The sequence below is a fragment of the Syngnathus acus genome, chromosome 1 (assembly GCF_901709675.1).
Source record: "Syngnathus acus chromosome 1, fSynAcu1.2, whole genome shotgun sequence".
NCBI lineage: Eukaryota > Metazoa > Chordata > Actinopteri > Syngnathiformes > Syngnathidae > Syngnathus > Syngnathus acus.
Window position 1 is genome coordinate 6,424,228 of NC_051087.1, and position 27,483 is coordinate 6,451,710.

Consider the following 27,483-nt stretch of genomic DNA (forward strand, 5'->3'; position numbering starts at 1 on the left):
GTCCAAGCTCACGGCTGAGAACGAGGCAGGCGATGAAGCAACAGGGCCGTCGACACTCAGCACGCTGCGGCTCAACGCTTCTCTTCCGCCCCTACTTCCTGTCGCGGTTCACACCAAGGCTGACAAATGGATCTCGATCTCCTGCGAGCACAATGTGAGTCGAAATCTCATGTATCTGAGTGAGAGTGTTGAGAGGAGCAATGGTGTGCGCTGTAGTAGATGATGGACAGTGTGTTGCGATTAGAGTTTTGATTAAATGGTCGCGTTAATATGTGTTTAGTGTCGTGTTGGTGTTGATAGAACTGAGACGAGTGAATCTATAGACATTACAAATCAGATGACCTCAATCATCCTTAATCTTGCCATAATGACATTACAAATCAGATGACATGAATCCTCCTTAATCTTGCCATAATGACAGAAAATGAGCTTCCAGTGTTGATTTAGCATCATTGTTAATGTTAAAAGGTTTTCTTGCTGTGGATCAGACAAATGTTGTTTCATTGTTGGTTCTTCTTAAAGTCCTCCTAAAGTGACAATAAATATGTCCTCTAAATTCGACCCACCACAATGTTATTAACAACCCTGCCAAATTGAAAAGGTTAAAAAAAATCGCCAGAATATCTGCGTAAAATGAGGCTTCAAAGTCATGAAAAATCAAGCCTTTCTCTCCGCTCTCAAACGTTGGAGCTGTGTCTCTCAGTTGTTAAATCAGTACTAATTTTATGACTTGAAAAAAATAGATGCAACAACTTCGAGCATCATCCTTCTGCCTACAACATTTGCATAAGGCCTGCGGACAAAATGGAAACTTGCTGTTTCAAATGAATTATCCACATTTTTTTATCAAAAAATATGTTTTACTTTGTATGATAAAATTGCCACAGTTAAAAAATGCTCACTCTGTTGCTTCTGCTATTGGAAATGATTACCATTTATCAACACTCAATTCTAAAAAAAATAAAATAAAAATACACACACACACATATCCTGTTGTAGGCACAGCTGCCAGGTGAGGTCTTATCTCCACCACACAGTTGACAGCCTCGCTGCCTCATACTTTTTGGTTCTGCGGCTCACATGCTCACATGCCTTGCCAAATCCAAAAATTATGTGCTTACTGGTAACATTGGTAATGTCAAAGTGCACTGAGGCATACTGGGAGCAATAGAAAACAACAATATCTGCAATATGAATGTTAGAGGAATATTTTTTTTTTTGCTAGACACTGACTATAAACTTGAAAACATTTCCCTGGGCTTTTTAATTAAATAGCTGTGATCTAAGTTATTATTTTGAAATGGAAGAGAGATGAAAGCAATAAAGAATCGGGAAATGAAAGCATCTATGAGAAAAGGAGGAGGAGGAGGAAGGGGAGGAAGGAGCACGCAATGATTTAGTGCCGAGTGCGAAAAGCCCATGTCAATAAAATCTTTTGAACATAAGGAAAAATCAATGTGCACCAAGTGCAGCTCACCTAAACAGCTCTCAGTGCAATAGAAGAAGAAAAGTGCCTCCACTCCATAAATTGACTGGATGAAAATCTCTGTGCTCATCGGGGTACTTGAGAATATCTACTTGTGTTTTTATGACTTAACATAAACATTTACACTTAAAAGGGCTTATTGGTCTCAACTTGCACCATCAAATTTTACAGGCCTCTTGGGAAAACACATTTTTGCATGTCGACGGCGCTTGCAATAAAACTGGATCATTAACACAATCAAAACACACACCGAAAAACTCACGACAAATTGCTGATGACCAAACAATTGATTGATCGATAGATATAGATAGATCGATAGATAAAATTGTGGAAATAGCCTTTTCTCACAGTCTGATTTTTTTTACATTAACATGCATGTGTGTGTGTGTGTGTGTGCGTGTGTTCTATATTTAGAGCCTTTCAGAGGTACTGTGAAAGCATGATGAAAGATGAGCTCAGCATTTCTATGCCAAATAAATGCTATCATGCGTCTAGACTACTTTTATCACAATCTTATCAGTGACAATAAAATTGGTCTTCTCACTGATGCCGGCGGGGCGGGGGGCCGTGCAAACGTTTTTATTTCTGGATAATGTTATTCAGTTCTTGCATGGCGTGTCTAGCTGGTGGCTTTATGAGAAATACTGTGTTGTACAGAGATGAACTGTATTCCGTCAACTCTCCTCAGTTGATTGAATTCATTCGTTCACTCTGCCAGTAAACAAGGTGAAAGCTAAAAGCTCCCTGAGTAGTGAGCTGATATCCTTGAAACGACCCCCTCCAGTAATTATCCCACATAGTGCCGATTAATGCTGAGTCACAATCTCTGGCTAAACGCTAACAATGTGCTCATTTGTATTCTCAACATGTTTCATCTGCGTGTTTCTTTTATCTTGCACTTAGTCACAAACTGCCTTTTGGTTATTGGAGGACAAATTGCCCATCGCCTGAGCCTAATGATTATCTTTCTTTATACGCGCAATAAAGGAAACCGCCTGTGACTTTCTCACTCATTTGTGCATTCCAAAAGTCACTTTGACTTGAATTTACTGTGCTCTGTCATTGAATGTCAGCAATTGAAGTTGTACTTCTAATGTCCTAATGGTAGTAAGAACACATAAATAAATAAAACACAAATAACGTTTTTTAAGGCGACGTATAATGGAAAACAGACTTTGGAATTGTGTATAAACATGTGAGTCTCTGGACTGGCATTAGATGTGGAATCACACCACAAATATATATATTTTTTTGACTGGCTGTGCTAGAGATTGCATCATTCCAGAGAAAGACTGCATTTGCTAAAATAACTGCTCATGTTGGGGTGGGTCATTAAATGCCACAATGTGAAAATAATAATTTTCTTGGGCACCTGTCAGTCAAAGGCCTATAGAGCAGGGGTGTCAAATTCATTGAGTCTTGAACAAATGTTCGGAAAAAAAATTAACTTGCAATTGGGCTTGACTTTGTAGAAAAATATGAAAACTTTTCAGGAGCGCACAATGTTAATTTCCCCTTTAGTGTTATGATTCATTGTCTCTGGTTTTGACATTTGACTTGGAGGATTTTAGAGTTTTTAAACAAGTGTTTGACCTGAAATAATTTATCACAGCATGGCGGGGCTGTCAGCGGCGCCCGCTATCTCTTTCTCATTTCCATTGGAGCGATGGGCTCTCTGTGATTGGTTAGCTGCTTGCGGCAGATTAAATTATTAAGGCCTGCTCTTTATTTGGCTGTAAATGCTCCCTCTCATTTTCCATCTCTTGCTCGGTTGCTCAGTCGTGTTTTCCACTTCCTCTCCTCTCTCGGCCCATTTACGGAGAGACGGAACAAGAAAAGAGGGCACTGCAGCACTATAGTGGGAAAAAAGCAGGGAAATGACACAGATACCATCGTTGTTTTTTTCCAGTTGGGGAAATTGGAAGGAGAGATGCCAACCAGTGGAAAAAAGATAGAGGCTGATGAAATATATTGTAAGGTCTTTGCAGAGTTTGTTTGCGTGCGTCCTTATCTGCCCGTCCATCTGTATGTGTTTGATTGCCTAACCTTGCCACACGTAAATTGCTGCATGTATGCCGGCACCAGTCGAGTGTTGCACTCAGTCGTGGGAAAGCTGTTCAGGTGCCAGGTGGCTGCTGCCTAAGGACAAGAATACGAGACAATCACTGACAAAAAAAAAAAAAGAGTTGTTTTCATTTCTATTAATAATTCAGAATGTGTGTTCTGTTCTATTGTATGCAGCCGCAAACTGATGCCTCAGCCATTCTAAGAGACCTGCTCACAAGTGTCTGTAAGCAAACACACACACACACACACACACACACGCTAAAGGGGGGGGGGGGGGGATTATGAATTGTTTGTGCATTTTATGCAAATTAGTTTCTTGCACAGCAAACTGTATACTTGGCCTTGGCCTGAATATTTGTAAACTATCCGCATTTAATGATGTCCGCATAGTTATTATAAGGACTTGCTAGCTCACATTATGTATTTGATTTATGGATGGTGTACTTTTCATTAACAATGTGGTTAGAGACGCCGCAAACCCGCTGGTTGCCAAAGAGACGACTGACACACACACAGCACTGATGAAGCAGTCCTTGATCTATGTTCTTTCTACATTGACCAATTTGATGGAAGTTAATAAGGATATGATCAAGTGTAGTTGCTGTGTTTTAAATAGTGCACATGCAGATTCAAACGTTGCCAAGTCTTTAGCGTGTGTGTGTGCATGTGCCTGTAATTTGCTGTTCATTAGTGCACCACCATATCAGTGTAATTGTAATTCACAAAGCACACTCCTCCATCTGTGACTGTCACGTTGGATGGATGATGTGGAGAACAAAAGGAGCTGTCTGCATACCAATAGACACAGTTTAGAATCACACAATTGAAGTTGGCAGTGAGCATGTGTACGATATTTGCACCTTGTATGTGATAAGGGTGGGAATCACCATATTGCAATATTTTTCTACTGCAGTTGTGCAATAATTGATAATCAGAAGATCATCGACTATTCATTACGATCTGGGTAATTGCACAAGAGAACAGCTACAGAAATACATGGAGACAGACACAGCTCCTCAGGAAGCTGCAGTAATATTTAAGCGTGGAGGATGATGAATATATGTGGTTGTGAGTATTGTTTTTCCGTAAATACGCTCAATTGACTTGTGAATGGTAACCTGACGACACCACAATAACAGCCAAGACAATACGAATGTAGGTAGCCATGGGACCAGTGTTTACCTTTGACTGAAATGGAGCAAACGTGCTTGTGTGCATGCATTAGAAAGCAAATGTAAAAGGTAAAGTCACCCATGTAACCTCCCAACAGCGTCGCTTTTAAGCTGCAACAGCAAACGACCGATATGCGAAATGCATTTTCCTTCCTCGGGGCACAAGTGGCTGTAAATATATCGTAGCTCTTTTGTCAGGCAGAGACGGGAACAGGGAACGTGGCCAAATGTGACTGGTGATGCATGTGTTTACTGGCAAAATGTGCACGCGCAGAGGTAATGTGTGTTTCCATTTGCAAGTACACTCAAAGTGCTGCACAACCAAGTGAGTAAAACAGATAGCTTCACTAATAAAGATGTTTGTACCAACCCGTTCAGTTCAGTTCGCTACAGAACATATTTTTGTACATGATTTTTCTCTACATTTTAATTGGGGAGTGGTACACTTTGGTACTGCCGTCTATTTTTAGAAAGGGAATAGGAACAAAACATTGTAGCACGACAACAGATTGGCCATTAATTGGATGAAGCTTTTCCAGAAACATTCTGGTCTAAATTTAATTTGATGTATTTCATTGAGGTGCATGCTGACCATTATTCAAGCGGGGATATGTGTGGGTGATGTTATTGTATGTCATTCAGAAAAATGAATCATTGTAGAAATCAATACATTTACAGTGATAGATTATTATCACTGGTGGTCACATGATCACAAATTTATCACCAACTCATTCTGGTTTTAATGAGACTACCCACTTGTGTTCTCATCGTATATACCCACAATTTGCATGACAACATATTATAGCAGGCGGTGGACTGAACAACATGAAACACGTGGTTGGGAAAGGGCGACTCATGCCCCAGTTGAAATGTGTCACGATTTACCGTTTTAGCCAAGCCCAAAAAAAATCTGGAAAACTGAAAAGATGGAAAAACAGTTCGTTTGGCCCCTATATAAATGTCACATAAATATTGACTAGATAAAGGTGTGGAACACGCAAAAAAACCCATGAATGAAGCTGTTTGTCCTGAGGGCCAATTTATGAGTAAACATCAACATAACTTAAAAAATGACCTTAGTTGCTTGCCTTATTGATTTTGCTGAAGAGGGTCACTTCCTTCCTGCTGATGAAAGTGCATCCAGAACTATACCACACATCCTGTGGTCATGCTGTGGTGACGGCAGAATGTGAGGGTTCCGCCTGGCTGATGTACTGAATGCCTTGGGCATCTGGACGAGATGGTTTCCCACGGGGCCCACTCCCACTGATGTAATGGGCGGTGTGGAACAGTGGTTTGTGAAGGAGAGAGGAGACGGGCACGTATGTACTATGCAAGGACAAGCTAATTCCATTTTTAGAGGAAGCAGCATTTGTGCTGTGTGACTTTAGAAACATGCAAGCCTCTTTTGTAATAGAGCACTTTAGACCTCAAGAGCCAATAGAGAGTCACTGAAGCGGCAAAGAGGAGCATCTCTACTCTGAGCTCAATCTCACTCTATTTCGGAAGGGTTTCACCCCTGGGAGGAAAGACAATTTCACCAGTTGGATCAATAATTTCATTCTTGTGGACACTGAAAATGAGGTCATTCGTTTCACATTTGGACTTAATACTATGGGCGGACTTTTGTTTTTGCCAATGAAACCACACTATCTTCTATAACATTTCACAAGATGGGAAAATACAGGGCTTTTCGACTATTCTCTCAAAATCATCCATGGGATTTGAATACACCTTAACCAGGGGTGCCAATTCTGCATGTGCATCGACTAGGTTAAGGTTAGGAAACACTGGTGATGTCAATTCATAAGGCGTCATTCATTTGCACAGAAAGCAAATGTTTGCGGGTTTGTGGATGAGATGCTTGGCAGAGATTCTGGAGATCAGATCCCCCGCCTCCCCCCACGATTTCTCTCTCTCTGCTGGTCGTGGTGCTCCTCGGTCCAGGAGCATTTAACGTTAGCGAAGAGCGCGAGGCTGTCAGATCTCAGCTGTAGAACAGCAGAGCGGCTGGCGCCCCTCCCGTCATTTCCTCCGCCTCGCCCCCTGGCTGTTATGTCTAGTGGCAGCTCGAACTCTTCCTCACGGAAGGAGTTCGATGTCAAGCAGATCCTCAGGATCCGATGGAGGTGGTTCGGTCACCCCGCGGTGCCCCCACCTCACTCTCCGCCGCTAAGAGACTATTTAGCCGGGAGGAGATCGGGCGGCCACTCCTCCCCCTCAGAGGGACCTTCTTCATTTAGCGGTGGCGGCTCGAATTCCGCCGGCGTCGGTAGTAGCCACGGCGGGCTCGTGACGAGCGGCAGCGCCGGATCGAACCTTTGCAGCAGTAGAAAGTTTGTTGAATCGTCGGGGAGTCGGGGCGGCTCGGGTGGAGCTGGAGCGACCGCGAACTCCTGCTCTCGATCGGCGAGCCAGCCAGAGTGTAGAAGCTCCCCCGCGGCGTGGGCTTCTCCGCCGCCACGTCGCCGCTCTCGCCCGGTCTCGAACATGGAGCCCTTCGGTGAGGCCCCGGTGCTGCAACTGGGAGCCGAGACCTCCGCTCGTGCAGGCGGAGACGGGGAGGCAGCGGCGAGCACCGAGGAGAACAACAACCACCCGGATACTGACTCCAGCTCTTGCAGGTATGAGGCGGTGTATTTACCTGAAAAGTGTGGCACAAGTGACTTCACGGTATTTTTTATTATAATAGTTGTGATGAGTCATTCTGTGATCTACTTATGGTTGTCGGACGTACTTCACTCCAGTTCAGCATCACCGAGAATGGATGCGTTCGACCGAATCCATATAAAAAGTGCAATGGAACTGAGCCAGTTGCAGCCGTGCAGACATGATGCGGTGGTCGAGGGACCACTTCAACGCTTACCTCCAATCAACATCCCTACTGATGAGGCGTCTTATCCAGGCTTTGTTGAACACACCCAATTTTTAAATGAATTGCAAATTAACATGATAGGTCAAGGCTTGCGTGCAGCTTCAAGGACATCGTTTCACTGAAATGTGTGATGTGATAGTGTGGTACGCAGACTGTGCATTCAGTTCATATGTTGCAACAAAGCAATTTTAAATTCATCTTTAGCAAAACCAGACGTATACCTTTATCGATTGATTGGGTGAGCGCAAGATGGTGTGCGTGCGTGCGCGTGCGTGCGTGCGTGGAAAAACAACATGGAATAAGTCATACAACTGACTGACACATATTCTGAGTCAGGGTCTGTTTTCATCCATCCTCAATGGTTTTTTTTTTTTAATTAAACCAATGTAATGTAATCGATACGGAGACCATATAATCAGCAGAGGAAAAATGAGACCACAATTTGAACATGAATTGAGGTTGTGTGGATATTGTGCAGGCATGTTCCTGTTGCGGTTGCCATACCAACACGGAGATGTGTTCTTCCATGCAGCATATACTGTCTGGGTAGCTCAGATTGCAAGGAGCCATTACACTATACGGACTAGTTGTGTGTCAGTCCTTTCCTGAGAGCTACAAAAGGGGGGGGGGGGGGGACATCTTCCTTGTCGAATCCCTTTCAAAAATATAGTGTGGTGTGCTTATGTTTTACTAATGTGGTGGGAGTCTAAATACAGTCTTTCCGGATGCAATTTTTTTTAAATCCAATCCATCACCTTTGGTCCTCCATCTGGAGTCATTGTGCTCTGTACTTCGTAGACCAGCCTGTGTTTTGTCGGAATTGAGTTGTAATAGTTGCTTCAGCCAACAAATCAGTTATACTGTTTTCTGAGTTTGAGGAATTACAAAAATGGTATGGTGCTGTATTGAGACCCCTCACTCCAACATCTTGAAGAGAGTCTTCCCAGAAACTGAAGGCAGTTTTCTTAACAATTAAGGAACTTTTTTCCCCCCATTTGCATTTCCTACAATGTAGAGGCAAATGGCCAGATGCTTCCAAGCCAATGGCTCGTTTCCACGTCTTAGCTTCATTTGGCTTAGTTTGGACAACAACAGTTTTGTGTGTGGTTGTACTTGCCGCCGTACCAGTTTAGAATCATAGTCTTGATTTGCCACAGACTCTCTGCCGCTTCATACCGGGTGCCTGCCAAGCTCGATTAAGGGGCTCTGGAAAGCAGCCTTTGCCCACTTCAAAGTATCTCCCGGGGCACCACCATCTGTCTGGAGACACACATACATGCTAGCTTTTGGTCTCCCCAAAAGGTTTTAGCCTAGAAATGAGTGAAAAGTATATTGGTAGATGATGGGGAAAACATCCTAAAGTGCAAAGGTAATCTATGCTCAAGGTAGAAAAGTGAGAATGGGAAAGCAAGCCAAGGCACGATTGTACCTGCCAGATGCTAGCAGGCTCTGCTTTTGAAAGCCCTTCCCCTCCCCAGGAGTTAATGAGAGCAGTGAGGCTGAAACCAAGCAGTAAAGTTCAAGCGATTCCCTGAAAGCTGCTGTAAAAGTTCACCCAAGTGAAGCGGGCTGATAAATCTCTGCGGGGGTATTTGCTTCCAATGCTGCCGGCTCACATGTGGAGGCATTCATGCGCTTTGTTGTAAATGTACAAATATTGATTTTTCCACCTTTAGTGACAACATTTAAGAGAGGGAGTGATATGCACTCAAGATTTTAAACGTCAGAGTAGCTCACTTGCGACTAGGGGTGTAACGATTCATCGATACACATCGATTAATCGATATAATGCTCTACGATTTGTTGGCATCGATGCTAAACGTAAACATCGATCTATATCGCCCGTTTTTGACCTCAGACATTAGACACGACTTTATTTTGAAATCCAGTTCATTGTTGCTTGCTTCCTCTTTCCGGGAGCAGTGCGCGGCGTGTTGAGTTGTGAGCAGAGCAGGCACGTGAAAGGGGAGGCGACAACTACGCGGCTCCTGGGCTGGTGCTATGGCTAGTGTCCAAGAAGACAAGGAAAGCTTTTGTTGCTTCAAGTCATTCGTTTGGAAGCACTTTGTAATTTCCTAAATAAAGAGTTTGCAGTACCTTGTTGATTTTGCGTATGAATTGTTATAAATCAGGATATTGTTCTATATCGATCGTAGAGCACAATATCGTGATGTATCGTGAATGAATCACAGCAGGCTTTAAGATATCGGCGAATATCGTATCGTGATTCTTTGTATCGATATGATATCGTATCGTTACAAAACCCGCGATTTACACCCCTAGTTTGTAACCCTAACCTTGATTTAAAACCCTAGTCGGAAACCCTAACCCTAGCTTGAAACCCTAATTAGCAATGGCAAAACTCCTTGGAAACCCTGGTCGGAAACCCTAACCCTAGTTTTGAAAGCCTAGTTAGAAACCCTAATCTTATAAACCCTAAAAGTAGTTTGAAACCCTCGTTGGAAACCTTAACAGCTTTAAAACCTAGTTTGTAACCCTAAGCTTGGTTTAAAACCCTAGTCGGAAACCCTACCCCTTGTTTGAAACTTTAATTAGCGATGGCAAAACTCCTTGGAAACCCTGGTCGGAAACCCTAACCCTAGTTTTGAAAGCCTAGTTAGAAACCCTGATCTTAGAAACCATAAAAGTAGTTTGAAACCCTCGTTGGAAACCCTAACCCTAGCATTAAAACCTAGTTTGTAACCCTAACCTTTGTTTAAAGCCCTAGTCGGAAACCCTAATCCTAGTTTGAAACCCTAAATAGCAATGGCAAAACTCCTTGGAAACCCTGCTCGGAAACCCTAACCCTAGTTTTGAAAGCCTAGTTAGAAATCCTAATCTTAGAAACCCTAAAAGTAGTTTGAAACCCTCGTTGGAAACCCTAACCCTAGCTTTAAAACCTAGTTTGAAACCCTAACCTTGGTTTAAAACCCTAGTCGGAAACCCTGAGCCTAGTTTGAAACCCTAATTAGCGATGGCAAAACTCCTTGGAAACCCTAGTCGGAAACCCTAACCCTAGTTTTGAAAGCCTAGTTAGAAACCCTAACCCTAACCCTAACTCTAGTTTTGAAAGCCTAGTTAGTAACCCTAACCCTAACTCTAACCCTAACCCTAGTTTTGAAAGCCTAGTTAGAAACCCTAACCCCAACCCTAATCCTAACCCTAATTTTGGAAACCCTAGTCGAAAACCCTAACCCTAGTTTTGAAAGCCTAGTTAGAAACCCCAATCTTAGAAACCCTAAAAGTAGTTTGAAACCCTCGTTGGAAACCCTAACCCTAGCTTTAAAACCTAGTTTGAAACCCTAACTTTGGTTTAAAACCCTAGTCGGAAACCCTGAGCCTAGTTTGAAACCCTAATTAGCGATGGCAAAACTCCTTGGAAACCCTAGTCGGAAACCCTAACCCTAGTTTTGAAAGCCTAGTTAGAAACCCTAACCCTAACTCTAGTTTTGAAAGCCTAGTTAGTAACCCTAACCCTAACCCTAACCCTAACTCTAACCCTAACCCTAGTTTTGAAAGCCTAGTTAGAAACCCTAACCCCAACCCTAACCCTAACTTTGGAAACCCTAGTCGAAAACCCTAACCCTAGTTTTGAAAGCCTAGTTAGAAACCCCAATCTTAGAAACCCTAAAAGTAGTTTGAAACCCTCGTTGGAAACCCTAACCCTAGCTTTAAAACCTAGTTTGAAACCCTAACTTTGGTTTAAAACCCTAGTCGGAAACCCTGAGCCTAGTTTGAAACCCTAATTAGCGATGGCAAAACTCCTTGGAAACCCTAGTCGGAAACCCTAACCCTAGTTTTGAAAGCCTAGTTAGAAACCCTAACCCTAACTCTAGTTTTGAAAGCCTAGTTAGTAACCCTAACCCTAACCCTAACCCTAGTTTTGAAAGCCTAGTTAGAAACCCTAACCCCAACCCTAACCCTAACTTTGGAAACCCTAGTCGAAAACCCTAACCCTAGTTTTGAAAGCCTAGTTAGAAACCCCAATCTTAGAAACCCTAAAAGTAGTTTGAAACCCTCGTTGGAAACCCTAACCCTAGCTTTAAAACCTAGTTTGAAACCCTAACTTTGGTTTAAAACCCTAGTCGGAAACCCTGAGCCTAGTTTGAAACCCTAATTAGCGATGGCAAAACTCCTTGGAAACCCTAGTCGGAAACCCTAACCCTAGTTTTGAAAGCCTAGTTAGAAACCCTAACCCTAACTCTAGTTTTGAAAGCCTAGTTAGTAACCCTAACCCTAACCCTAACTCTAACCCTAACCCTAGTTTTGAAAGCCTAGTTAGAAACCCTAACCCCAACCCTAACCCTAACTTTGGAAACCCTAGTCGAAAACCCTAACCCTAGTTTTGAAAGCCTAGTTAGAAACCCCAATCTTAGAAACCCTAAAAGTAGTTTGAAACCCTCGTTGGAAACCCTAACCCTAGCTTTAAAACCTAGTTTGAAACCCTAACTTTGGTTTAAAACCCTAGTCGAAAACCCTGAGCCTAGTTTGAAACCCTAATTAGCGATGGCAAAACTCCTTGGAAACCCTAGTCGGAAACCCTAACCCTAGTTTTGAAAGCCTAGTTAGAAACCCTAACCCTAACTCTAGTTTTGAAAGCCTAGTTAGTAACCCTAACCCTAACCCTAACCCTAACCCTAGTTTTGAAAGCCTAGTTAGAAACCCTAACCCCAACCCTAACCCTAACTTTGGAAACCCTAGTCGAAAACCCTAACCCTAGTTTTGAAAGCCTAGTTAGAAACCCCAATCTTAGAAACCCTAAAAGTAGTTTGAAACCCTCGTTGGAAACCCTAACCCTAGCTTTAAAACCTAGTTTGAAACCCTAACTTTGGTTTAAAACCCTAGTCGGAAACCCTGAGCCTAGTTTGAAACCCTAATTAGCGATGGCAAAACTCCTTGGAAACCCTAGTCGGAAACCCTAACCCTAGTTTTGAAAGCCTAGTTAGAAACCCTAACCCTAACTCTAGTTTTGAAAGCCTAGTTAGTAACCCTAACCCTAACCCTAACTCTAACCCTAACCCTAACCCTAGTTTTGAAAGCCTAGTTAGAAACCCTAACCCCAACCCTAACCCTAACTTTGGAAACCCTAGTCGAAAACCCTAACCCTAGTTTTGAAAGCCTAGTTAGAAACCCCAATCTTAGAAACCCTAAAAGTAGTTTGAAACCCTCGTTGGAAACCCTAACCCTAGCTTTAAAACCTAGTTTGAAACCCTAACTTTGGTTTAAAACCCTAGTCGAAAACCCTGAGCCTAGTTTGAAACCCTAATTAGCGATGGCAAAACTCCTTGGAAACCCTAGTCGGAAACCCTAACCCTAGTTTTGAAAGCCTAGTTAGAAACCCTAACCCTAACTCTAGTTTTGAAAGCCTAGTTAGTAACCCTAACCCTAACCCTAACCCTAGTTTTGAAAGCCTAGTTAGAAACCCTAACCCCAACCCTAACCCTAACTTTGGAAACCCTAGTCGAAAACCCTAACCCTAGTTTTGAAAGCCTAGTTAGAAACCCCAATCTTAGAAACCCTAAAAGTAGTTTGAAACCCTCGTTGGAAACCCTAACCCTAGCTTTAAAACCTAGTTTGAAACCCTAACTCTGGTTTAAAACCCTAGTCGGAAACCCTGAGCCTAGTTTGAAACCCTAATTAGCGATGGCAAAACTCCTTGGAAACCCTAGTCGGAAACCCTAACCCTAACTCTAGTTTTGAAAGCCTAGTTAGTAACCCTAACCCTAACCCTAACTCTAACCCTAACCCTAACCCTAGTTTTGAAAGCCTAGTTAGAAACCCTAACCCCAACCCTAACCCTAACTTTGGAAACCCTAGTCGAAAACCCTAACCCTAGTTTTGAAAGCCTAGTTAGAAACCCCAATCTTAGAAACCCTAAAAGTAGTTTGAAACCCTCGTTGGAAACCCTAACCCTAGCTTTAAAACCTAGTTTGAAACCCTAACTTTGGTTTAAAACCCTAGTCGGAAACCCTGAGCCTAGTTTGAAACCCTAATTAGCGATGGCAAAACTCCTTGGAAACCCTAGTCGGAAACCCTAACCCTAGTTTTGAAAGCCTAGTTAGAAACCCTAACCCTAACTCTAGTTTTGAAAGCCTAGTTAGTAACCCTAACCCTAACTCTAACCCTAACTCTAACCCTAACTCTAAGTCTAACCCTAACCCTAGTTTTGAAAGCCTAGTTAGAAACCCTAACCCCAACCCTAATCCTAACCCTAACTTCGGAAACCCTAGTCGAAAACCCTAACCCTAGTTTTGAAAGCCTAGTTAGAAACCCTAATCTTAGAAACCCTAAAAGTAGTTTGAAAGCCTCGTTGGAAACCTTAAGCCTAGCTTTAAAACCTAGTTTGTAACCCTAACCTTGGTTTAAAACCCTAGTCGGAAACCCTAACCCTAGTTTGAAACCCTAATTAGCAATGGCAAAACTCCTTGGAAACCCTGGTCGGAAACCCTAACCCTAGTTTTGAAAGCCTAGTTAGAAACCCTATTCTTAGAAACCCTAAAAGTAGTTTGAAACTAGGGGTGTAACGATTCATCGATACACATCGATTAATCGATATAATGCTCTACGATTTGTTGGCATCGATGCTAAACGTAAACATCGATCTATATCGCCCGTTTTTGACCTCGGACATTAGCCGCGACTTTATTTTGAAATCCAGTTCATTGTTGCTTGCTTCCTCTTTCCGGGAGCATTGCGCGGCGTGTTGTGTTGTGAGCAGAGCAGGCACGTGAAAGGGGAGCCGACAACTACGCGGCTCCTGGGCTGGTGCTATGGCTAGTGTCTGTCCAAGAAGACGAGGAAATTCGCTCCCCTTTGGGCTTCAAGTCATTCGTTTGGAAGCACTTTGTAATTTCCTAAATAAAGAGTTTGCAGTACCTTGTTGATTTTGCGTATGAATTGTTATAAATCAGGATATTGTTCTATATCGATCGTAGAGCTCTATATCGTGATGTATCGTGAATGAATCACAGCAGGCTTTATGATATCGGCAAATATCGTATCGTGGATCTTTGTATCGATATGATATCGTATCGTTACAAAACCTGCGATTTACACCCCTACTTGCGACCCTTTTGAGGATAAGTGGAGTGTGATGTTATCTGTGCTGTGATTGTAAAATCACGACGAAAGAATCTAGAAAACATTGGATTAGACGAACAACATTGATTTGCATGTCATGTCTCTGTTTCTGAATTGCAATCATCCCTCAAGGTAAGATTTTTTTAAATCACTTTGTGCTGGGGCCACTAAATTTAAAAACACTCACATCAATTAAATGCCATCCTGGGAGCCGTGATGGTTGATGATTCACCTTGTGGCAATACTTCATTGCTTATCTGCGACCCACACACATCCGTCCGTCTCATCACGCAGGACGTCCAACAGCACTGCCACGCTGTCTTCATGTATGTCGATGGAGCCGTGCGCGTGTCCCGAGGAGGGCTTATTCACCGCTCTGTCCCATGCTGACATCACCTTCCGCAAGATGGAGGGCTACTTGAGGAGTCGACAGTTGTGTGATGTGACGCTGGTGGCTGGAGACAGACAGATACCCGCGCACAGGTAGCACAAAGAGGGAATAGCACAGAAAGAGAACACGCACTGAAATATAAATGTAGAAATATAATGTAGACACTATATTATATTTTATCATTAGGAAATAATTTCATCTAAAGAACTTCTACATACATCTTAACTAAATGAATATATTTAAATTAGCTGTAGCACTGACCTTTTTATTTTAAAAAAAATATTACAAATAGTAGGTGTAGTCAAAAAATGAAAAACAAAAATATAATAAAGAATAAAATAAAAATTTTAAAAAATGATATCAACCAGATTTGGACATAGGAGGTATCCACCTGACAGTCCTTGGATGCAGTCGCACCATGCCTCTACTCTCATCCATTCACATTCTGACACTTTCACAGGCAGTCGGAAATTGCTAGTGTACACCCCTCCCTCTGGAAAAAAAAAAAAATCACTCGAGGTGGGAATGCTCGCAATAATATATTGGGGCGACCCTGCTACTGACTGTGTCATGTGGATTCTTGTTCGACTTCTATAAATTCAAACTGTCTGTGAGGCAGTGAATGTGTCTAAGTGTGATTTGTGATCGGATGAGTCAGTGTAGGGCTGGGGAGGACGGTGCAGGGCAAAGAGTAGCAAAATGCTAACTGCATGTTTCTTTATGGGAGGGGGGGGGGCAAAATTACAGCTGACATTCACCGTTATTTTTTAGAGGTTCTTGATCGGTCACCACTCATCTCCATTTTATCATCCAAGCAGATGCCACAATGTATTCTCAGCCTTATCTCTGATCCAATCAGGCATTAGGTGAATTTGGTAGATAACGGTTGACGTAAGCATTTCGACTTTTTATCAGCTAGCCTTTTTTTATGTGGCCACCCAACCACCTGTTTATTTAAACAAGAGGTCCGTGCTACTGGCAAAAGAGGCTAACTGGACATTAATTAACTTCAAGCTCTTTGACCTGATGACTAATTTGTTAACGCTGCTATTTTATTGGTACAATAAGATAAATTATCTTCACAATCACAATTGTCATAAAGTATTAACTTCCGAACAGATCTTCTGTTTTAACATATTAATTTGGCTCTTTCTGGACTGACAATGTAATCTCTGACCTCTCACAGGCTGGTTCTCTCATCTGTGTCTGACTACTTTGCGGCCATGTTCACCAGCGATGTGCGTGAGGCCAAACAGGATGAGGTGAAGATGGAGGGCGTTGACCCAGATGCATTGTGGACCCTGGTGCAATATGCGTACACAGGTAGGATTTAAAATTAAAATTGAAATGGTAATTGAATCGTCACCTTTTGTCATGTTTTCTTCAGGACGTCTCGAGTTGAGGGAGGACACCATTGAGTCTTTGCTGTCCGCCTCTTGTCTGCTGCAGTTGTCTTCTGCTGTTCAGGCTTGTTGTTCCTTCCTCATGAAGCAGCTCCATCCCTCCAATTGCCTCGGCATTAGCTCCTACGCCAACGCGCAGGGCTGCCACGACCTGCAGAGAGCCGCTCACACCTACACCATGGTGGGTGCCCATTAACTTCATCTCGACACCGAGAGGAGCTTAAGAGTCAACCCAGGATAATGAATGACATTAATCCCTCACCCTACCCCCAGGAACACTTTGTGGAGGTGATTGGGGCCCAAGAGTTCATGCTGCTTCCCGTGGATGAGATGGAGAGGTTGCTCATGTCTGATGATATCAACGTTCCGGACGAGGAGACGGTTGTAACCGCTTTGCTGACGTGGGTGACTCACGACGTGGCCGCCCGACAACGTCACCTTCCGTCGCTTCTCGCTCACGTCCGACTGCCGTTGCTCCAGCCGCAGGTGAGGGCGGCGTTGATCTGCCTTCATCTCTCCTCGCACCTCGGATGTATGACATTGCCCCGGTCACAAGTTGCTGTAACATATGATCAGCGGCAAGATGGATGGCAGACAGTGTAGACTAGGCGACAGCCAGAGAGCTTTTTCACGGGAGCCATGGCCATGTTAAACTGACAAATAGATTGACATTGAGCAACATCAGGACTTGTAAAACGGCAATAAAATGTAAAATAAATTACTCGCAGATAGATGCGTCATAAATATTCTTTCAGCACCTTATTAGCAGGTTCTAGCCCGGGATTTACTCATCAAGAGGATGCAGTTGATCCCCGCTCCTCATTTACATCTTCTCAAGCACACATCTACACAATCTTTGGCATTCGCTGTCGCATCCGTTAGCTGTAAATAGAACAATCTGCTGCAAGAATGCAATCAACAATCTTCTTTTAATATCAAGAAGCATCAAGGAGGGGATTTCCTTACATCAGGATTATACATAAAATGTGTCGTCATCTATCAGGATTGCGTGTCTCCGTCATCCTTTATGACACACACGCAGCTAATGGAAGCTCACCCTAATGTGTCTCTCAGCGAGTGAGCTCAACTGAAGGATTCTCCCTGGGGTCAGGGTATAAGCTGCTTATCCATTTTGCTCAGCTGCTATATGCGCTGAAAATTGATTTTATTCAGTGTTCAAGGAATTTTGTGTGGTCTGCTTTAGTTCTTAGCAGACCTGGAGACCAGGCCCATGCTCCGAGACAGCGTGGACTGCCAGCGGCTGTTGATGGAGGGAATGAAGTACCATCTCTTGCCCCAGTGTCGGCCCCTGCTTCAAAGCCCGCGCACTCGCCCCCGCAAGGCCACTGTTGGGGCCATGTTTGCTGTGGGCGGAATGGACGCTACAAAAGGTAGCAAATCACTCACTCATTTTCTTTTTCCTTTTTAAATCTGGCTTTCTGCAGGTGCTACAAGTATTGAGCAATACTGTCTACGGCGGGACAAATGGAAGCAGGTGGCTACCATGAGCGGTCGGAGGCTTCAATTTGCCGTGGCCGTCCTGGATGGCCGCCTCTATGTGGTGGGGGGGCGAGATGGACTCAAGACCCTCAACACGGTGGAGTGTTACAACCCTCAGTGCAAGACCTGGAGTGTCATGCCACCCATATCCACACACAGACATGGCCTAGGTGAGGAACCCAAATGAGATTGCATGACTACATACATACATTAACCCTTAAGGTAGCCATCCTGTAAGTGTGGAGGTGTCAACATGCTGTAAACTCTGCACGCTAACACCGTACACAATAAAACCATGTGTGGTTTTAGCGAGTTGCAAATCAGTCTCACGAAAAGCATGTGATGGGCTGTTGCAGGTGTAGCCGTCCTTGAAGGGCCGATGTACGCAGTAGGGGGACATGACGGTTGGAGCTATCTCAGCACAGTAGAAAGGTGAGCGAGCGTTTTACACCCCTTGCAACATCTCACGATGAGGAAGGTGCAATTTTATTGCATCTTTATCACAGTGGTGTCATAAATATACACATTTAGGTTCTTTCTGAGACTTGGTGGGTTAGTGGGACTACTATTGTGTGTCTCAGTATTGCCCTAAAATGTTTAGCTATATTTTCACATTAGAAAATGTTTTGGTGACTACACTGTAAACGACCTTCATTATAAGGCAACTCTCAGATGGCAATCTGAATACAAAAACATGTCTCTTGTATTAGCGCTCATTAGATTGATAGGGTAATTTGTTACTCTTTTATTTAATTTATTAGGTGGGACCCTCAAGCTCGCCAATGGAGCTTTGTTGCCAGTATGGCCACACCCAGAAGCACTGTAGGAGTGGCAGTACTCAATAACAAGTAAGTTATTGTGTAAATTGTAAACTATAAGTCACTCTGGAGTTGTCGCCTTGTTCTAGAAAGCTTGGAGGTCATTGTTGGATCTAAGGATAAGAGCCTTTTTTTCCTTCCCAGATTATATGCAGTCGGAGGTCGTGATGGTTCCTCCTGCTTGCGTTCAGTGGAGTGTTTTGACCCTCACACCAACAGGTCTCTGCTTTATTTCCCACTTGCTGCTGCTCAGATATTTTTACCCATCTGGTGGTTTCAAGTTGCTGACCTTGATTTCCAGATGGAACGATTGTGCCCCCATGGCAAAACGGCGAGGCGGTGTGGGCGTGGCCACCTGGCACGGCTTCCTGTACGCCATCGGCGGTCACGATGCTCCTGCATCATCTCTGGCCTCTCGGCTAAGTGACTGTGTGGAGAGGTAACAAAATATTATATTCATAGCATATCCACAATTTTTCTAATAATAATAATAATTATGTGTACAGGTATGATCCTCAGACTGATGTGTGGACAACAGTGGCACCCATGAGTATCAGCAGAGATGCAGTGGGCGTCTGTCTTCTTGGCGACCGTCTGTATGCTGTCGGGGGCTACGATGGACAAATGTATCTCAATACTGTGGAGGCTTATGACCCTCAGACCAATGAGTGGTCTCAGGTACACAAACTGCCACATTTTTTTAGTTGAACTCATGAAAATTAATGTGTCACATTTTTACCTTTAAGTTGTATTGAGAATAAAGGGCATGTTCAGTGCAGCTATGATGTGCTGATGATGCAGTTCTTGCATTCACCAGGTGGCGCCGCTGTGTCTGGGCCGGGCTGGAGCGAGTGTAGTGGTGGTCAAAATGTGAGAACATAACACAACTTAGGCCCAGCAAGCTGCAAGGACCAAAGCCAACTAGAAGTGCGAGGGGACTTTTATAATGTGAACAATAATTCCTCATCTCTTCCAGCAGTGACAGCCATGATCCAAAGCATTCGACTGGCCTTGTTTGAGTAACACAGCCACTTTCCCCATCTCAACTCCCTATTTTACAGGAAACACACACTTGCACTGTTCTGCTGACAGATTAGTGAGGGGCTGTCAAAAAAGTTACACTCTTGATTTGTAACAAACATTTTAATGTATTGTTTGGCAAAGAGCTTTCCTCTCTTACGACTGACAAAACAACTTCTGATAAAACAACTTCTGACATAATCAGCACAACCTGAGGGAACTATAAAACTCTGCCTGCTGCTGTATTTCTTCTACATTGTAACAGCTCACATAAAAAACAAAGTTTCTGTATTGTTATTGAAAAATAAATTGTCAAGAGTGTTTCAGCACAAGCCCTTTTATGTGACCCAAAAAAATACTATAATGGATCATGTATTGTTGCCATAGCACTCATGACAAATTAATGCTGAAGCAGTGAAAAGCTGTGATTTTTATTTTTTTTACATGAAACAAAAAATGATTTGCCAAGCAATTAGTGACAAAGAAAATAGCATTCAGCATTTTAACCAATCATCCAAGTAAATATGTTTCATATCCTGTATGGCCCCCATATTTTTCCATCTATTTTCCAAGTCACACCGCAGGCATCTACTGAATTAAAATGTTCTCCTCATACTACCGCTTAGTTTTTTCAAAATGACATTTTTAACCTAATGTGTTTCTTTGAACATTACAATTTTGAGTAAAATTGTCACTCAAATAAGAAGAAAATAAACATTTGCTCAAACGACATTTGTTTAATATGTACAAAAATGGTTATTATTGCACTATAGTCTGTGATTATTTTTGTACCACGACAGTTGTGATGACTACAGCGACCTTTTTTATACCATATAAGGCACCTCCATCAATGATGTATGTACACATGTATGTATGCTTTAATGTGCTCTTGTGGCTTTTATACAATAAAAGTTGAGCAGCAAGTACATACCTTTGGTCTGCCCCTGTGAAATAGTACGGCACACAGCATGTTTACGATCCAAGTCTCTTCCATTTGTCAGAAACACTCAGCCATAAAACACAGCAGAGCAGGAGTGTTGCTATTCTTAAGAGGTGTTGGCAGCATCAGCAGGTTACAGGCTGCAATGGACTTGATGGTTTTTTGCATTAACATTGTGGACTGCTGTAAGCCTGAAATGAAGATGAAGTGTTGTGGTAAACTGGACACGAAGTGTGATGGCTAACTTGGCTGTGTTATTTATGGCTGGAGAAGCTTTAACATCAGGCGCCAGTGTCCTTGAATTCAAATTATGCATTTGCAGCGTATAATGAGGAAACAAAATGAGGCCAACTTGGCTGAAAAGCTGTGACACCGCACTGTCGCTATATCCTGTTTCTATGACATACTGTGGAAATATGAAATTATAACCTGTGAATGACTGCTAATGATAACGGGCTTGGATCTTGTTTTGGCCACAAGCTCATTGCTGCCGGAATGAAGACATTTTTTTTGACCACCCTTAAATTTGGAAAGTTATGGATCCAACAATATTATTAGATCCAACAATATTATTAGTGAGCAGCCAAAGCATTACTGCAATGTTGTTGCACTCTCAAGAAGCAGTTCCATGATTTGGCGCTCACAGACATGATGAGGTGAACTATCGTGTTTGGGAGGCTTTTACAAATTTAAAAGGGCCAGGAAGTGGTCATAGTCAGGATGTAGCTCACAATGCTCTGTTTTAGATCGGCAGTCACTTTTTAGCCTTGCCCTTGCCTTTGCCTTTGCCCTTGCCCTTTCCAGAATCCTCAGCCTTTTCCTTCTTGGTGGCTTTGGTCTTCTTTTGCTGTGGGTGGGAAAACAAGCAGACATATAATACTGGTTGGAATCAATTGAACAGTTTACTGTAACTTACTTTGATCATAGCATCCACACTGAGGTTGTCCCGCTCATCCTCAGACACTGAGGCGTCCTTCTCAGCATCCTGCACTTCCAGTTCAGTTTCTTCACCCCCACCCCCGCCACGGCGCCCCTTCTTCACGACTTGCAGGGAGTACGGTGTCAGATGAACTTCCTTGTTGTATGCTCTAGTGAACGCTGCTTTCACCTGAAAGGAAGGAACACGTTTTGAGTTTTCTGCTTATTTTGAGGAACAAATCTATTGGTCGACTCTCTTTAGCAGTACATTAATATGAATAGAGCACAGCAGCTTTGTGCGTTGCAAGGAATTTTTGTATTATGTAGGCATTAAGCTAACACTTCATTCAATAGCATAAGAAAATGTTTCTAAATGTTTGACTGGTAATGAACAGTACATCGAATGATTTTAAGCCACAATAATTAACATTATGCACAGTTGCTGCACTTAAGACTTGGGAAACTAAAATTGGGAAACTAAAATTGTACTTCCATAATCATTTATTTAAGAAGTATTTCACATAAATAAAAAACTGTGCTTGAATAAGTTTGAAATCACAGTTCTTATAGATTAAATGCAAATGTCGTAAAAAGGTTTAGCACAAACCCAAGCTAGACGTCTGGCAACCCTCACTGACCTTGGAGTCCAGTTTGGAGTAGGGGTCAGGTTGTCCGCCCCACGAAGCAATCTCCATCATGCTGTCCACGTCCTCCCTGACGAGCTGGTAATTGTCCAGCAGCTGCACAGCCTGACCAGCCCCCTCCGCCGCCATCTTCTGTAGGGGGCTGAGCAGGGCTTGTTGCAGGTAGTAGAGGTAGTCCAGGTTCACCGCCTGTCTGCTGCTCATCGTCCTGCACAGCACAATACATCTTGAGCACCCCGCCAGAGTAATGGACATGTCATGTCACGCTTACTTCAAAGACATATGCGTGGCCAGCTCCTGGACGACACGGGAATGTTTGCTTGCCGATGAGTTCTTGCCCAGCCAGCTTGGGAAGGACGGGAAATGACTCATGTAACCTCTCATGAGTTCACCTGGGATTACACTGGCGTAGATGGCCTAGGAGCAAACACACATTGATCGTGATCATCATTACCTGGTTACGGTCTAGAAAGAGTTTAAAACTTGTTCATTTTTATTTTAGTTTACTCACAACAATTTTCTTTTTTTTAAGAGTACAAACAAAATAAAAAAATAATTTTGTACTCTGTCACGAGCTGCATCTTGACCATGATGCACTTCCTAATTTCAATCGCTGAAATTATGTGCAGACTAAAAACTACAGTAAATTATGCTGAGTGGTGGATTTTTCTTAATTGAAAACCATGTGGTACCTGCGTGGGTAGCAAAGACCAGTTCTGCCCTGAGCGGATGCGACGGTCCACCAGGTCTCCGTCACTGATAGAGTCGGCAGCCTTGCTGAGTAGCACGAGGTGGGCCTTTGCATCGCCGCTAAAAAGTGCACAGCTTTGTCAATTGCGGCTAACATTTGAGAGTTCCATGTGTTGAAGCGGACAGAGCAGGCGGCCTCTCTCACCCAGCGGCGGCAGGCCGAACGTGTAAGTAATTCTCCTGGACAAAGAGGGGCGCTAGCGAGTAGTCGTGGAAGAAGAGATCCGACTTGTCAATGAGGCTCATGTGGGCCGTTTCCTCGCCGATGGCGAACACCTTCCGGCAGACGTCAAATGGTCCTAACTTCATGTCCTTGCGAGCGGCGGCGGCGTCAGTCTTGCACTGGTCATAAGTCATCACCTTGTCTTTTGCTGACCACATGCTGAGGTTATGGATCACCTGAGGAAAATGCAGCCAGCTCACGTTTAGCTGCGAATAACATTTTTTTTTACATAATGTGATTGTATTTCTTTTAAACCTGTCTGATGTCTTGATTGGAGGCCAAGATAATTTCATTAAGTGCCGGAGGCGGAATCTTGATGCCTTCCTTGTAAGCAATGGACATCATCGCTGCCTGAAAAGAGGAAGGAGTCAGGGGGGTTGGGCAGGTACAGATGCAGATTAGACCAAAATTCAAAGGGTAAGACAATTTAGAAATAAAATATAAAAAAAATCCACCTACACTCAAAAAAAAAAAAACCTGAATATTTTTGCAAGGACTACACAGACACGTCAAAACAACCCTAGGTCACTTAAATCAGTGATTCCAAAGCACTAGTGAGTCAAGGAATCTAATTTAAAATCTCATGGCACAAGTTTTTTCTTCTTAAATTTCCGTGTGTCTGTGTGCCCTGCGATTGGCTGGCAACCAGTTCAGGGTCTCCCCTGCCTACTGCACAAAGTCAGCTGAGATAGACTCCAGCATACCCGCGACCCTTGTGAGAAGCGTGTGTACTATCTGGGCCTGTTTAGTATTCTGGTGTACATATTTTTGCAACAGGTAGAAACACAGGTTTTATGGATGCACCTTATGCCACCTAGTGGAAGAGCATCAAATTGTTACTATGTCACTAGTAGAGATTTGTACCAAGATACAAAGATTTAAGCCACAATTAAATGGCAGATATCATATCTTCAAGGGTTGTCCTGTCCACTATTCTCTCAAAGCCCCTGCCACAACTCTGATACAAACTCGGAAGCCTGCAAGATGTGTTCTCACCTTGATCTGCTCCAAGCGCGGTCTCTGGAAGCGCAGATCAAAGCAGTAATTGGCCAATGATCTGATCTTCTGGTGGTTCCGATCGTTGCACATGCAGATAATGGGAATCTTGGAATTTTTGATGAGGCCGATCAATTCCTGCCAGACGACACAAATGCTTGTCAGTATCTGGAGCCTGGGAAAAGGTCATGAAGCAAGAAGCGATGCGGGTCCACGTACTTGCATACCGCCTCGATCCTCATTGCCCGCCATGCCATCCACCTCGTCCATGATCAAGACGTGTTTTGCGCTGACTTTCTGCGATGTGCCTAAGTATCATACATGAAGCATCTTACAGCCACAGTAAACTAAACGCAACTAGCACCAGATCATCATGCATTCAACACGTTCATTAGACTTCAGAACAGTGAACATGTTAAGTTGCAGAAATTGTGCTTTTTGCATGAGGATGCTTTTTGTAAAAATAATACTTGAGCTTTTTCAGTTATTCCAAGTTTGCATGGCCAAAGAGAGCAGTTTACCTTTGTAGAAGCCATCGATGCTGGTGTTGTTGAGGGACTCTGCAACTACTTCCTTTAGGTTGGTTTTGCTGCGTGTGCAACTTGCATTCATTTCGACATAGCTGAAGCCCAACTCCTATTGGCCCATCCACCGTGGAACCCAATACAAGGAAGAAATTGTACAGTCAAATTGTGTGTCTGAGTCGCAACAATGACAAATGCAAAGCTATCCTTTCTCACGAACCTCGCAGACGAGGGCTGCTGTAGTGGTCTTCCCCACACCAGGCGGTCCAGAAAGCAGAGCAGCTTTGTATCCTGATCCATCATCTTTTCCTGCACCAAACTTTCCAAATCTGGCAACTAGACATCAGGGGGGAAAAAAAAGGGGGATCATGCCCACTATACAAGAAAAACAAATTGATAAATGTTTTCTATTTTTTGGACGCGCAAACAACCTGATAGACATGGCTGTATGTTACCTGGTGGTTTGGAGGCACCGCTGCTGTGATGCTTGAACCAGCTTTGCAGCCAGCGGTGCAACTTGTTGGCGCAGCTTTGCTCCCCTTGCTGGCCGATCACAGCCTTCAGCGAACATGGCCGGTATTTGTCCACCCACAGAAGACTGGCACCTTCATTGTTTACTGATTTCATTACAGAGTGCGGGCCAGAGGTTGAGGAGGAAGAAAGGGCCAATTCCCTACGAGCAGTTTGAGCTGAGCCTCTTCCGGGTGGTGTTCCGCCATGCGCGGTTTTGCCACCGCGTCTGGTTGTCTGTCCCGTCTTGGAGGGAGTTGGAGTCTGAGGGGACTTGGAGTTGCCTTTGGAAGGCGAGATCTTTGAAGCTTTAGGGGTGATCTTTGAGGCCGAGCCTGGAGGAGTCCTGGTCTTTGAGGCTTTGATCTATAAACAATGACATGAATACAAACAGGAAATCACACACCAAAAGCAGTTTGTCAAATCAAATAAAACACAATTGAGTAGACTAACTGCTGACCTCAGCCTCTGCAGCAATCTCATACTTGGACTTCTTCCCTGGTTTGGTCCTAATCAGCTCCAACAGATCATCCTCACTCAAGATTTTAGTCCCAAAACTCTCCGCCTTGGCAAAATCAGAATCACAAATAAATGCACATTTAAAACTTTGTGAGCCACTTGAAGTGACACAAGTTCACTTGCAATGAACATGCATGCCAGCTATTGTAAAAGATGAGGTGTTGGCCACCTTCTCCAACTTGGAGACGCCGCTGTCTCGACCCTGCACCAGGTAGGTGGTCTTCTTGCTGACGTTGCCAGTCACTTTGCCGCCATAGCGCTCAATGAGGGATTTGGTGTCGTCTCTCTCCATTGACTCCAGAACGCCCGTCAACACAAAGACACACCCCTCCAAACAATTATCTGCACCCTGGAAGACCCACAACAATTGGCAATGATGAGCGACACAAACCACAATGGGTTGATGACGTGAATGGAGTACCGTAGGGATTTCTTTGGAGCCCAGTGCTCGTGGTCCATCTCGGGTGAGGTAACTCCTGTAGGCGGAAGTGTTGAGTTTCTTCTTTTCTGCCTCATCGGGTCTTGTGCTCTAACAGGGTGGAGAAAACAGGAATAAATCAGTCCGCCAGGATTGGGAAGGTGACAAACATGTCTGAGTGTTTGTGTGTGAAGGCTAATGGTTGACAGAAATGCTATTTGGATGTTTTTTCAGTGGGCCAACCGTGTTATTTCCCAAACAAGCAGTGCTAAATTGATTTTTTTCTTTTTTTAATCCAAGTCACAAGAATCCATCACAATTCAGAAAAGTGTTACTTGTTTTTGTGAGACAGCTGACGGAAGAGAGATTATTTTTTTCAAAGGGGGTGTACTCATTTATGCCAAGCCCTGTATAACGAATAAATTGCAGCTCACCTCTGATTCAATGGGAGAAGTTTTAGGTGCAGTTCCTCTTTTGGATGCCTGCACCTTTTCACTACTTGACACAGCCAGTGGCTCCTTGTGGGGCGAGACTTTCAGTTTGCTCTTCGCTTTGCTCTTTGTGGCGTCTTCGTCTTTTTCCTCGTTTCTTCTCTTCATCATCCCTAGTTTGGAACTGGGTTTGAGTGTAGCTGGGCTTTTCTTGGGTGAGGGACCTATCACGTCCTCTGACATGCTGTCCTCTCTGTTGTTCTTTGAAGGGCTGAGGTCATTACTCTTTCTGGGGAATGCCTCAACGTCTTTTTCGTCTGAGCCTTTACGAATCTATAGGAAAACACAAAACAAAAGTTGGATTTGAAGAAAAAAAAACAACTGGGCGGAAAACTGTAATGCTTTCTTTTTCAAACTGTCATCACCTTTTTGGCCTGTGGCTCTGAATCCAGCAGTGCAAGTGTTCTTGCAAAGTCTTCATCTTCATGGATCTGTTTCTCCAGCTGAGTAACGCCCGATTGAAAAAACAATTTTTATGAAGTATCCGGAGCTCAATCTTGAACAGAACTTATTCTCACATTGTCATTGGGATATATTCAAATGAATGAAATGCAGTAAGAACACAACTATTGTAAACCAAGGACCCCTTTTACTTAATACAGATCGTTTTGTTTCACATGGTTTACCTCATCATCTTCAACCATTTGTAGTTGTCTCGCAATTTGCTCATCGCTCAGATCATCTGTATCCTGGATGGGCTGAGGAGGACATTAGACAGAAAGCCTTATTAGCCCTGAT

General features: G+C 43.5%; 2 protein-coding genes and 1 long non-coding RNA gene across 6 annotated transcripts in view; 1 reads left to right on the top strand and 2 right to left on the bottom strand.

Moving 5' to 3' along the window:
• Positions 1–20,740, top strand: klhl5 (kelch-like family member 5). Of its 3 annotated transcripts, XM_037261657.1 has the most exons (14): positions 43–154; positions 3,728–3,776; positions 14,975–15,163; positions 16,258–16,394; positions 16,459–16,655; positions 16,748–16,960; positions 17,679–17,865; positions 17,920–18,144; positions 18,331–18,406; positions 18,736–18,822; positions 18,937–19,011; positions 19,094–19,231; positions 19,299–19,470; positions 19,610–20,740. In XM_037261657.1, the coding sequence occupies exons 3-14, from the start codon at positions 15,009–15,011 to the stop codon at positions 19,664–19,666; spliced, it is 1,719 nt and encodes a 572-aa protein (XP_037117552.1). In that variant the 5' UTR covers positions 43–154; positions 3,728–3,776; positions 14,975–15,008; the 3' UTR covers positions 19,667–20,740. The 3 variants fall into 3 exon arrangements, with proteins under 3 accessions (XP_037117544.1, XP_037117552.1, XP_037117535.1); XM_037261649.1 differs by lacking the exon at positions 3,728–3,776 and having other exon boundaries at positions 1–154; XM_037261640.1 differs by lacking the exons at positions 43–154; positions 3,728–3,776 and adding an exon at positions 5,778–7,349.
• On the bottom strand, positions 8,332–14,976 carry LOC119128876. 2 transcript variants are annotated; one of them, XR_005099089.1, is made up of 3 exons: positions 14,868–14,976; positions 14,663–14,734; positions 8,332–8,860 (listed from the first exon to the last, which is right to left on the bottom strand). It is a non-coding gene; the product is annotated as an uncharacterized LOC119128876 (long non-coding RNA). The 2 variants fall into 2 exon arrangements; XR_005099090.1 differs by lacking the exon at positions 14,663–14,734.
• The window catches only part of rfc1 (replication factor C (activator 1) 1), an 8,936-nt gene continuing 1,680 nt past the window's right edge, over positions 20,228–27,483 (bottom strand). Inside the window, exons 6-23 of the mRNA XM_037261625.1 lie at positions 27,372–27,443; positions 27,111–27,188; positions 26,689–27,018; positions 26,258–26,365; positions 26,006–26,185; positions 25,778–25,882; positions 25,263–25,683; positions 25,028–25,143; positions 24,805–24,919; positions 24,503–24,591; positions 24,284–24,421; positions 23,543–23,638; positions 23,210–23,463; positions 23,007–23,124; positions 22,586–22,731; positions 22,309–22,522; positions 21,669–21,860; positions 20,228–21,599 (exon numbers count right to left, since the gene is read on the bottom strand). Of these exons, the coding sequence (XP_037117520.1) occupies positions 21,507–21,599; positions 21,669–21,860; positions 22,309–22,522; positions 22,586–22,731; positions 23,007–23,124; positions 23,210–23,463; positions 23,543–23,638; positions 24,284–24,421; positions 24,503–24,591; positions 24,805–24,919; positions 25,028–25,143; positions 25,263–25,683; positions 25,778–25,882; positions 26,006–26,185; positions 26,258–26,365; positions 26,689–27,018; positions 27,111–27,188; positions 27,372–27,443 (2,865 nt within the window). The 3' untranslated portion in view covers positions 20,228–21,506. The remainder of the gene's footprint in view (positions 21,600–21,668; positions 21,861–22,308; positions 22,523–22,585; positions 22,732–23,006; positions 23,125–23,209; positions 23,464–23,542; positions 23,639–24,283; positions 24,422–24,502; positions 24,592–24,804; positions 24,920–25,027; positions 25,144–25,262; positions 25,684–25,777; positions 25,883–26,005; positions 26,186–26,257; positions 26,366–26,688; positions 27,019–27,110; positions 27,189–27,371; positions 27,444–27,483) is intronic.

What these genes read in the sequence shown, in the direction of transcription:
- klhl5 (XM_037261640.1), top strand. Translation starts at nt 6,586, where the DNA reads ATGCTTGGCAGAGATTCTGGAGATCAGATCCCCCGCCTCCCCCCACGA. An exon ending in CCGCTCACACCTACACCATG is followed by an intron (nt 16,656 to 16,747) that starts GTGGGTGCCCAT and finishes CCCTACCCCCAG; the next exon opens with GAACACTTTGTGGAGGTGAT. An exon ending in CACACACAGACATGGCCTAG is followed by an intron (nt 18,145 to 18,330) that starts GTGAGGAACCCA and finishes GGGCTGTTGCAG; the next exon opens with GTGTAGCCGTCCTTGAAGGG.